This window comes from Pogona vitticeps, chromosome 3 (genome assembly GCF_051106095.1).
Source record: "Pogona vitticeps strain Pit_001003342236 chromosome 3, PviZW2.1, whole genome shotgun sequence".
NCBI lineage: Eukaryota > Metazoa > Chordata > Lepidosauria > Squamata > Agamidae > Pogona > Pogona vitticeps.
The window spans coordinates 84,656,541-84,668,426 of NC_135785.1; the positions used below are offsets into that span (position 1 = coordinate 84,656,541).

The window sequence follows — 11,886 nt, forward strand, 5'->3', positions numbered from 1 at the left end:
TTCACTGCTGCTGCCGGCTCCTCAGAGGCTTCCTATTGTGCCATTGTCCGCAATCGATTACCTACTCCTGGCAGGAGGTGGGATGACATGTCACAGAGTGGCTAATCCATTGCAGAGAACAGCATGTTAGGAAGCCTCTGCAGAGCCGTTGGCAGCAGAGAAATTGTGAGTGGATAGTCCAGGTCCATGGGGCTGGACCCTTGTTATTTCCACCTGTGCGGGGATATTCGTATATGAATACAAATACCCCCATCTATAATCCTGATTTTTGAAGGTCCTTGTGGTTAGATACAGTGGTGCCTCACATTACAACGATAATTCATTCCAGCGAAATCACTGTAGAACGAAAACGTTGTAATGCGAAAATAAAAAAGCCATTGAAACGCATTAAAACCCGGTTAATGCGTTCCAATCGGCTAAAAACTCACCATCCAGCGAAGATCCTCCATAGGGGCGACCATTTTTGGGTGCGTGTGCAGCGAAAAATGGCTCCTAAACACAACGGGGAGCCATTTTGATCACCCGGTGGCCATTTTGAAAACCTGATGATCAGCTGTTTTGATCGTTGGGAAGCGAAAATCGGCTCCCAAAACAGGGAACTGATCATCACACAGCGAAATTCCCCCATTCAAAACATCGTTTTGCTATCGCTTTTGTGATCGCAAAACCGGCAACGTTAAGCGGATTTGTCGTAATGAGGGGTAAGTGTAAAGCGGGGCACAACTGTACTGTAAAATGGTGGATGGGGTAGGTGGAAAGCTGCCTTACACTAGAAAAAAAAGGTGATGTTCAGTTGTATGGTAGAAACACTTTCAACTGTGTTGCCTAGAACTGGTGCTTGGCCTGATGAGACCTTTGCTCAAGGGACCCTTGAACTTGCCAATTCACCTTTGATTTGTGTGCAGTGGATGAGAGAAGAGGATCAAGATGCATGAATAGTATGTGATGGGGGATAATGCCCCAGTTAAGGTTGTTCTATATATTGTATTTCACTTGACAATATGAAGGAGTGATTTTTCCCCCAGGGGGAATCATTCCAAACCATTCTTGTAAACCCCTGATTTGTAACTTTATTATTGCTTAAGAAACATTGATCTGGAAATCCTTTCCAATGTTAAGTAAAAGCTTCCTGTTTTAACGTTCTGACCCCTTAACTGCTTTTTGTTGACCACGGCTTAGGGATGACTTATGAGTGGACATTATAGCAGAATCGACATAGGGTGACTGTAGAAACATTTTGGTCTCAGGAAAGTGTTTTGCTGGAAAATCTGGTGTTATATTAAGTTGCAGGAGCTAACAGCCCCGTTTTTCCTTCCTACTCTTGCTTTACTTCCTACTAATAGCCGCTCTTTTCTCTTCCTGTGGTGATTACAACCAGACAGGGATAATGTTGCAAGCCTGATTATGGCACAATGATGGAAAACCAATTGGATTTCATTCTGTGATACTGTTACCAATATGAAAATAAGTGTTACGGTTTTGGCGACAGTAGAAAACGCAGAGTTATTCTTTTGTTGCAAGACGGTTGTATTTACACGTATTTACAGTATTTACACGTATTTTACATGTATTTACATAGAGGGCCAGCGGCCCTCAATGTGTGAATTATCTGCTGTTCAGTTGTTGGGTTAACAGTCTCAGTCTCAGGCTTCCATGCAGCCTTTTCCTTTGTTCTTGGCAAAGAATTTTACTTCTTTTAGAGAACTTTTGCCTAAATCATGGAAAGAGATTTCCTTGTAATTTCATCCCCTGCCCTGAACGTGGGGTCACCTTGATGTCGTTCCTGTTGTGTTCACACAATTACAATACAGGAATGGGCAAACTGCAGTCTGTGTGCTGCATATGGTCCCTCAGGGATCAGGATGACCCCCTCAGCATCCCAACCTCCTTGCTGATTGCTGATTTGATCTGATTGCTGATTTTGTCTACAAACATGGCCTCTGTCCTTCACAAAATGGATTCCAGGCATAGACGAGCAATGGATACTTAAAATTATCTGTGAGCAAGAATAGCTTATTGAATTGGGCACCTGGGGTTGGGAATTTGATTCCCCAATGTGCCTTTCAGGAGAAGAGTCAGCCTGTGTGGCTTTGGGCAAGCTGCATGGTGCCAGCCCCTTCTGAGCACTTTACACCTAGGAAACTATGCCAAGGATCTCCGTAAGTCTAAAGCAATTTGGCAACATGTAAGGTTTTGCTTGTAACCAAGGAAGAGCCCTAGTGGCATATTTCATCTATGGTGGAGAAACTTTTGAATACAATGGTGGTGATCAAGGCAAGGTATTACAAAATGAGGGTTTATCAGTATACTATGGAATCAGTATCTTCTGGTTGTGCATATAGCAATTGCAATTGCACATGCATACAATGGAGAGGGATTGCAGCCCCAAAGTCAGAAAATAGAGGCCTTTAAGGGCAACTATGAAGGAACTAGAAAAGATCCTTGAATATATGGGTCTGTTACTGAAGCTCACAGTCAAGCTCATCCATGCTATCATATTCCCACTTACTTTTTAAAGATATGAAATCTGCATAATTAAGAACAATCGAGTCAAAATGGGGGAGGATAATAAATCTGAAACATGGTATTGAAGGAGATTTTTTACACAGACGGAAAGACAAAGGACTGTAGATTAAGTTGAGTGTGAATTGTCACTAGAAGCTAAAACAATTTCATTGAGGCTATTACAGTTTGAACATAACATGAAAATAGGACTGGGGAAAAATTAATTCTAGGAAATATGGAAGGCATCAGGAAAAGAGGAAGACTTAGCATGAGATGGATTAATTCAACAAAACACGCCACAGCTTTGAATTTGCAAGATCTCAGTGGGGCTGTTCCTTACAGCATCTTTTTGGAAATTAATAATTCATAGGGTTGCCATAAGTTAGAAACAACATACACACACCAGAAAGAGGCTAGCTGTCCTACACACTACCTAGTTGAGTTGGCAGGTCAGAAGGAATAGCAGGAGCTTAATAGAGGGTGCACCACTGAAGACTTCTTATCCCCTCCAAAGAAGGTTGTGTCAGGGTTGTCAGCCATCTAAACTTCTGTTGACCATGGCACATCTCAGGAACATCTCTGAGCTACAAACCTAATCCTTTGTGGCAGGCTTGGTGAACACTTCCCTTTCCAGGGATGAGGAATATGTCCCTTTCCTTAGTGAAGGTTGTAGGAGATTCCACAACATCTGACCGGATGCACATTCCCCATTACAGTTTTAGGGAGAGTGCAGTCAGATCTAGAAGGCATATATGTAGACAGATGGAACTGCACTCTATGCGTTGTAGGGTACTGTAATGCTTAAATTCTAGTCTAAGAAGGAAGGCAGGATATAAATGAAATGATTAAATAAACAAGTAGTTTTTTATTCTCTTACAAAAATGTTGATCCAAGGCATAACACAGGGTGGAAATGACGCCCCACCCTATTCCATCAGTGTTCTGGACTAGAGTGATGTTCCTTTAATGAGCTGAATCCTTAGTCCAGCTTCTGAAACCTGCTACATGTGACTCATAAAGAGATGAAATGTTTACTTTACAGCTGGTAGCTATCCATGATACTCCGCTGACAACATGCTGATTCTCTCTGTGGTCCAGAAAGAACAAGGAAAAGGCTGTGGTTCTTAGGGGATTACACAGGGTTGATCAGGCAATAGGGTTGGATTGGCTTTCCAGGTCATTAATCTACTCCTTTATGGATTCCTCTCTCTGTCATTCAGCAATCCAGAACATCCACTCCTAGTGAATGCCTCAAGTTTGGAAACTGCAAGATCAATGCAGAGATGCTGCTCTTAAAATGTTCTCATTTCTTACTCAAGAGGTTTAGAAAAAAAAAACCCTTGCATTTAATGGTCTGTGGGGTATTTCTCAGGCTTGTGAGAATCTCAGTGATTTGAGGGTCAGGGTATAATGTAAACACTCCCAATGTTCTTCACATGGAAGAAATATATATCTTCTCCAAATGGGGCCAATCTTCTGTCATTTCCCCCACCCCTCCAAGCCCAACTAAAAAAGATGGCGATGACAGCAACAAAACCACTAACCCTCCCCAGGCATGAAACTTTTTCTTTTTTGTCTCCAAATGTAAGACTGGTTAGATTCTGCTTTGTTTTTGTTAGTCTGGAAAAAAACCCCCAAACCCTGCAATAATAATAGTCTTAGAACTGCATATCTGGAAGGGACCCTATGGATTCAGCCTGAGTCAAGGAGACACAGTGGGGAACTGAACTCCCCACCTCTGACACTGCAGCCAGATGCTTAAACCACTGAGCCACCCAGAAGTACTTGTATGTATCAAGTAGTTGAAATTTGGTGCAATTATTTACAGCTGTCTTGGTGACAATGTATTAGAATGCCTACTTTGTGATTCTGTTCCTGTGTGGGTTGTGCTTCAGAACATTATCCTGGCACATGAGAGCTATGAAGAAGAATGTATACTTTTCAAAAGTTTAGTTTGTGAACCCTCCCCCTTCCTGCAAATAAGGACAGAACAGCTTTCCCTGATCTGGTGACCTGCAGATGTGTTGAACTACAATTCCCACCATCCCCCAGCTGATTGGGGGGGTGATGGGACTTGTGGTCCAACACAACAGGGCAGTACTCAGTTGGGGTAGGCTGCCCTAGAAAGATTTTAGTCCGTTCATCTGGCAGGATGCCGAGAGTATGATTTTCTTTCATTTCCCTCTACTGCTCACATTCGGGCTAGGAAGGGTTCTTGTGGCTGAGCTTGAGATGTGATTCTAAAACCTAAAAGATTCTGACAGCGAGGGGCACAGCGAAGGGCCGTTCAGCCGATGGCAAACATCTGGAAGAAAGTACGGGGAAATTCCTCAGCATGTTTCTTTTGTTGCAGCTGATGAGAGGAAAGGAAAATGCACTGATTGCCTGCCGGAAATTTTTTTCATGACGTCGTCATCATTTGAAGGAGAGACCGAAGCTTGGTAATAAAAGGAGTCCAGTTACAGCACTAGCAGCAGCAAAAGCAGCAGACAGGCAGGGAGCGGGAGCAGCAAGAGCCAGCATGAGCTGCCACCACATTCAAAACAGAAGCCTGCCGTTCAGGTACGACGGGGTGATTGACAAGCACAGCCCGTTGGTTTTGCAGCCTCTCTGGGACTTTGTCAGATCCCAGGACACCTTGATCGGATCACCCTTCTTTCCGGTGCTCTTCAATTTTACGACATACACGGCATTCTGCCTGCCTTTTGTGGCTTTGGACTTCTTCAGCATTCGAATCCCAGCCTTGAGAAAATACAAAATCCAGCCGCTGATGGCTCCAACTCTGGGAATGATCGTGCGTTGCCTGGCTCAAAGTGTCTACCATCATGCCGTTGGCATTTTCCCGGTGACTGTTGCTCATTGGTACTGGGCACCTGTGAACTTGCCACTGAAGGCTCCAGAACTGCCGCGGCTCCTCTGGGATGTAACAGTTTGCCTGCTGCTTTTCGACTTCCTGTACTTCCTGTGGCATTTGCTCCATCACAGAGTGCCTTGGCTCTACAAGACCTTCCACAAGGTCCACCACAAACACGTCTCCACCTTCGCTCTTACCACCCAGTACTCAAGCATGTGGGAGCTGCTGTGGCTGGGATGCTTTGCGGCGGTGTGTCCAACACTGCTTCGGTGTCATCCTTTGACAGAAATAACTTTCCACGTTGCTAACATCTGGCTCTCGGTGGAGGATCACTGTGGCTATGACCTGCCATGGTCAACCCATAAGTTGGTGCCTTGGGGTCTGTATGGAGGAGCACCACACCACGATCTCCACCACTTGAAGTTCAGATTCAACTACGCACCTTACTTCACACACTGGGACCGACTCTTTGGAACCCTTAGCCATGCTGTCGGGGACAACAGGGCACCTGAGAAGAAGCTCGCGGAAGACTAACCTTCAGCCCTTCTCTTTGGACATTTTGGAGTGAAAACCAATGGAGGACTCTCCACAGCACATATTTATAATTGACAGATTTATGGGGTGTTTTTTGTGAAGTATTTATGACCTATGACTAGTATGAACCATCTGGGAAGGAGGAAAGTAGATCACACTTTCTTTATGGCAACCCAAGCTTTAACAAAGCTATACTGGATATGTTCAGCATGTATGTAAGGGAGCGTTTGCCTAATGTAATGATGTGAATGTATCTTGAGTGCGGACATAATGCCTACATTTGATTCCTATGGAATTTATTTTGCCTTCACGTTTGAGAAAACAAACAAATCAAGAATGGAAAAGAGACCAGTAATTTTAAGATTTTTTTTTTTTTTTGGCTGAAGAGCAAGAAATATAATAAAAATGTGACTTGATTATATTTTTATTCAACTGTTTGAAGTATTTATATTCTATTTTATGTTGCATAAATAAAAAAAATCTTTTATATTATTCCATGTTTTATTTTATTTTGTGTGCACCTTTAGAAAAATTTGAAACAGATTATTCAGCATGGCTGGTTAGTTTGATTGACTCTTCATTCATAAGTAATTTCTGTGTATTGCAATTGGACTTACCCCCAAGGAAGTTCCTATAGGTTTGAGGCCGTAGTTGATACATGCAGGATAATGATGTGTCAGAAGCTTGAAATACTAGAGCTCATAATATTATTTTGAGCTCAAAAAACTTTGCAATGGACTAGAACAGGGTTCTCCAAACTACAGCCTGCGGGCCACATCTGGCCCACCTTGCCATTTTATCTGGCCCGTTCCCTTAACCATGTGCGTGTGGGGGATTTGGTTTGGAGAGGTTTGGAGACCCCTGGACCAGAAGGTAGGGACAGAGAAACAAGGTTTTAATACATCTTGCTCTCTGCTGGACAATGCCAGAATGATGTGACAACTGTGTGATCTATCAAGTTACACTTTCCAGCCTGGAACTTTGTTTGATTAAAGTTCTGCATAATTAGAAACTCCTGGCTATGTATTTGGACTTCCATGCTCCCCTCCCCCGATCGGCCACAACTGGCCAATTTTTTTTTACCATCTAGCTTGATGAAGAGCTATATGAAATCAAAAGCTTACATATTTTGTCTGTTTGCAGTTCATTCTAATGGTGTGGAGTTTGCTTCTCTCTCAGCCATCAACTTGGTCTCATTTTGGGGTAGGGAAGAGGCAGGGCCTGCTACGGACAAATGATTATCTTCTGCCCACGTTGAATTAGGAGGATGTATTTGATTTTTCAGTACTCTCCTTGATGTTTTTATTCTGCTTGGTGTGTAAATCAGAACTGTTTCCTACCTGGGACTCCCCCACCCTAATGCAAACACTATTTCAACTCACTTCAATTCACAGAAAAATAGAGTATATATGTTAGTGGCACAATTCTGGTAACTTTCTGAGGGGCACATATGTGAATGTGCACACATGTACATATGTGCGAGTGTACTTTTGAGTGAAGGGGAAATAGCAAACCAAGTTCCTTTTCCTTGAACATCTATTCAAGGGCACAGTATTGCCGGTGCAGCAGCTATCAAGGGCAGCTCATAGTGAGTGGTAGTATCCTCAGCCCAAGAATTCAGGGGACTGTACCTCCTTCCCTCCACTCAAATGGCCAGCCTTCTGCAATTCCGAGTATACCAGTGAATGGTGGTACAGCAAGAGTGGGTATTTGGCTGTGAAAGGATAATTCACTTTTAATTTGCCGAACTGATTTGACTTTTTTAAAAAAAAAAGAGAGATATGATACTCTACTGTAGACTATGAGTGAAGTAGAGCCTGCCCCATGCAGTCCCCAAGCCATTTTACACAAACACATAGACACACATAGACACAGACACACACAGACACACACACTCCCCACAGTAGACAAACATAATATTAACAATATCAAAGCATAGTACAAAATGAACACACACTTCTACTGGGACATTTTTAATGACCAGGCATTGTGTAGATTGCTGGGCTGAAATGCTCCTTAACCTCAGCCTACAAATTCCATTTTATATTTGACATATAGCCTGTCTCTCCAGTGTTGAGATATTTTATGAAGACCTCTCTCTCTCAATCTCTCTTTGCAAATAGGTGCTTTTTGCAGGCAAAACTCTGAGATATTAAAACCACATGGTTTGCATTTAAAAAAGTCCCTGGATCTGCCTGGACCCTCCAGTTTAAATGATTGTTTAGAAGTAGAAGCATCTGCTTGAAGCCATGATCAACTCCAACTCATCAGAGGAAGCAGTTATTTCCCCCACCTCCAAATCCCCTATTCAGCAAGGGCACTGCTGGCTATGGTAGATGGAGGATTTTGGGGGGTGTAGTCCCCCCCCAAAAAAAGAGGCAACATTCTGAAACTCTGAGAGTAAATAATAGCAAACTAGATGGCAGAGTCCGGAAAAAAAAAGTTTTTTTTCAGATTAAACCTCCCAGAACCTCCAGTCAGCTTGCTGGATGTGGGACTCCTGGAACTGTAATGCAAAAGAGTCAGTTGTCCAGACTGTGCTAGATGAATGAGCAGTCTGATCAGATGTATGCCAACTTTTTATTTTCTCATTAAGATTTCCCTAACAGGAACAGTTTCCTGATCATAATACTATGCCACAATAAAGTCTACCTGAAATAACGTATCTCAGCTGCATTGACACACTGTGTTGTTATTGTCAGTAATGTATTTGTTATTATAATCATCTTCACATCTTTATATGATGATGTGTATCCTCAGTTACAAAGTATGAAGAATTTTGACATCTAGGAAAGAAATTTTTGATCTGAGGCCAGTTTTCAAACTGCTGTACTGCATTGAGTTATGGTTATGCCTTTCTCTGTCCCATTGACACAAGTGGAGGAAAAAGAGGTTCAGTGCTGTAGTTTACATTTAACCAAATGGAAGAATGGGTGGTATCTTTTATTGGACCACTCAAAATCAATCCAATTTCAAGCTTTCATAGAGAAAATTCCCTTCGGGAACAGTGCAGAAAAATGGGTGGTACATGTCTGTGAGATTTAGATGTAATTCCTCTGAGGTCTCAAGGCCTTTTGCAGCCTGGTTTGGAATGCTTACACCCCCTCTTCTAGGACCAAAAGGCTGCCAATTTCTGTCATTGTCACCCCTCAGCACATACACTCACACAGCCTGCTTTGAAACTTTGCAATTTCTTTTTGGCTGTCAGGGTGGGGATAACATGTGGCTGGTCTTGAGAGTCTACGTTGTCTTGTAGGGGCTGCTGTGTGCGGCCATTTGTTCCTAAAGAACAAAGAAAAAAGGCTGGTCCTCTAAATTACAGAAATGTAAGAGTGGGGAATACCTTTTAATGGACCACTAAAAACCAGACCAATGGCAAGCTTTCCTGGAGAAAAGTCCACTTCTTACATTGAATCCCAGGCTCAAGACAGCCTGAGGGTCGATCCTGTGCAAGTCTTCATTGTGGCTGGGCACCACAGAGCTGTGGACAGTGCAGGGGGGGTGGGAGATGAAGTTTTTTAAAAATGGCAAGAGATGCAGCATCATGTTCCTTTGTTAAGAGGAAGTTGCAAAATGGGGATTGCTGACTGAAACAAGAAGTGTAGGTTATCAGATTTCACTTCTGGCGGCACTGATTAGAATGGCCCTCTTAATCTTGTTCAGCCATGGGTTGTTAGCTCATCTAGGAAATGTTAGGTTTTGCTTAGAATTCTGGGAAGAAGCAATGTCTGTCTCTGTTTCTGAAAACATAAATGCCTATCCTGTTACTTCCTCAAAGATTCAGTGAAACGTGCTTTGATTATGCAGACCATCAGCATGGAAGCCACCGTTTTTTCTCTTGGGATAGTCTCCTTTGACGTCTCTGATACAGTATTTCAATTTAATCAGGACAATTTCTAAAAATAATTTCAGAATGGGGATGCCTACAATTCTTCTGTGGCTGTTATATGCTGTCAAGTTGATATAGTGATCCTATACATTAATGACCTCTGAGGGTCTTGTTACTAACATCCCTGCTCAAGTCATGGAAGCTAAAGGTGGTGACCTCCTTATTAAGTCAATCCATCTTCCACTTCCTAGCATTATTGTCTTTTACAATGAGCCTTGCCTTCTTGTGATGGCTGGAATTCTATTAGTGTTTAAGGTTTGCATAACTCGTTGCTCCTAACTGAAGCTAATTGATGAAGTTCCAGGGTGCATCTTAGTTACAGAATTGACCAAGTGATCAGGCCCCTGATCGAGATATGCTCCAGCATCTTGTCAGTTAGTGCCGTTAGCCATGGCAACTTAGGAAAAATCTTATGTGAACATTATTAAGATTGTATCTCAACAGCTCAATTTAATCATTTTAACTTCTGTACTGCCCACTTATTTATCGATCCAGAGGCCCATTGTATCTGCAAAGCCCACCTCCACCACTTTATTTCAAGTGAGTAGATTTTTTTCCCTTCCGAGCAATTCTAGTTAGCTTGAATTTCCATATATTTTGTGTCTTTCCTTTCCCCTCTACTTTATCAGCGTGGTGTTGAAACATAGTTTTGATGAACTCAATTTTAATTATACTTGTACAGAATATAGATGTCAGCAACAGAAGGGGAAAAGCCATGCTGAATTAGCTTAAAGATCTATCCAGTTGGACATGTGGTTTCCACTGTGGTCAACCAGTGGTACCATGGGAACCCCACAGGCAGCGTAAGGATAACATCAATCATCCGCTCATTCACCTAAGTAGTTGATATATGTAACCATGCTGCCTCTGGTACTACAGGGAATATGTAGCTGTCATAACTTGACAGTCCTTGATAGCTCAGGGCTATCTGGTCTTTGTCTGGTCTCCTAATAAAGCTGTTCAAATAGACAGCCATTGATCCCATTGCATTTTGTGGCAAGGTCTACTGTTCAGCGCAATTGAATGAGGCATTGTGTAAAGAAATACTTCCCTTTATTCTGAATGTCTGCCCACCACTCAGCTTCATGGGGTGAATATGGGTTCCAGTTTTATGAGAGGGGGAAAAAAAGCTTCTCCCTGCCGACCTTCTCCACATGTTGCATGATATTATAGTAATAATTCTATGCCATCAAGTCAGTTCTTACATATGGTGACCCTTTTCAGGGTTTTCCATGTGGAGAGTACTCTAAAGTGCTTTACCATTCACATCGTCTGGGGGCACCCAGGGACTGTGCAGCTTGCACAGTGGGGAATCAAAGTCCCAACGTCTGGCTGTGCAACCAAATTCTTAACTCGCTGAGCTACCTAGCCAGCTGCATAATATTAAACTCCCACCTCTAGCATGTCTCCCTTTACTGCCTTTCCCCCCTAAAATGACCACCCTTCTGCAAGTTTTCTAGCTCTACAATGCTCATTTTCAGCTACAACCCCTTATGTTGATGCCATACTGATCATTTATTATTTTTAATTCATTTTTAAGGAATTAAACCTGCCTTCAACCATTGTATATGGCTCTCAGGGAGAATAATTATTAAAAAATATAAAATCATTATCTGAGTAATGATAGTAAAATGGCAGCAAGGAGCTTTAACAGATCAGTAAAAGAAGATAGGAGCAATCAAGCAAAATACCAACATGATGTCTGGATATGCCTTTGGTGTGAAGCGGAAGAGTAATTCTTATCAGTGCTTGGAGAATTTTCATGTTTGAATCATAACTCTCAGAATCCCGCAGGTAACATGACCACTAGCAGGTCATGGGGTTGTGGTGCAAAAAAGTAACTTTTCCAAGCTCTTGTAGTTGATAAAAGCATGAGAAGATGTGGGATCAGACCAAAAGTCTATCTAGTTCACTTTCCTGTTTCCTACACACAAGACAAGGTGGTCATAATTCTCCCTGTTGTCTGATTTCCCTCAAAGGGAGATTTAGAGTTAGCTTAATTCCCAGTTCAGGGAGAAAGGCAGTACAGGAGAATATTTATTTAAATAAGTTAAACCAACATTTTTCTGTTTGTGGATGTCTCATCTAGTGATCATGACCAATGA

General features: G+C 42.4%; 1 protein-coding gene across 1 annotated transcript; it reads left to right on the plus strand.

The window, feature by feature from the left end:
* The first annotated feature begins 201 nt into the window (after positions 1 to 201).
* CH25H (cholesterol 25-hydroxylase) lies at positions 202 to 6,384 on the plus strand. Its single transcript, XM_020778603.3, has one exon. It carries the CDS (start codon positions 5,026 to 5,028, stop codon positions 5,890 to 5,892), a length of 867 nt encoding a protein of 288 aa, XP_020634262.3. The 5' UTR covers positions 202 to 5,025; the 3' UTR covers positions 5,893 to 6,384.
* The last annotated feature ends 5,502 nt before the right edge of the window (positions 6,385 to 11,886 follow it).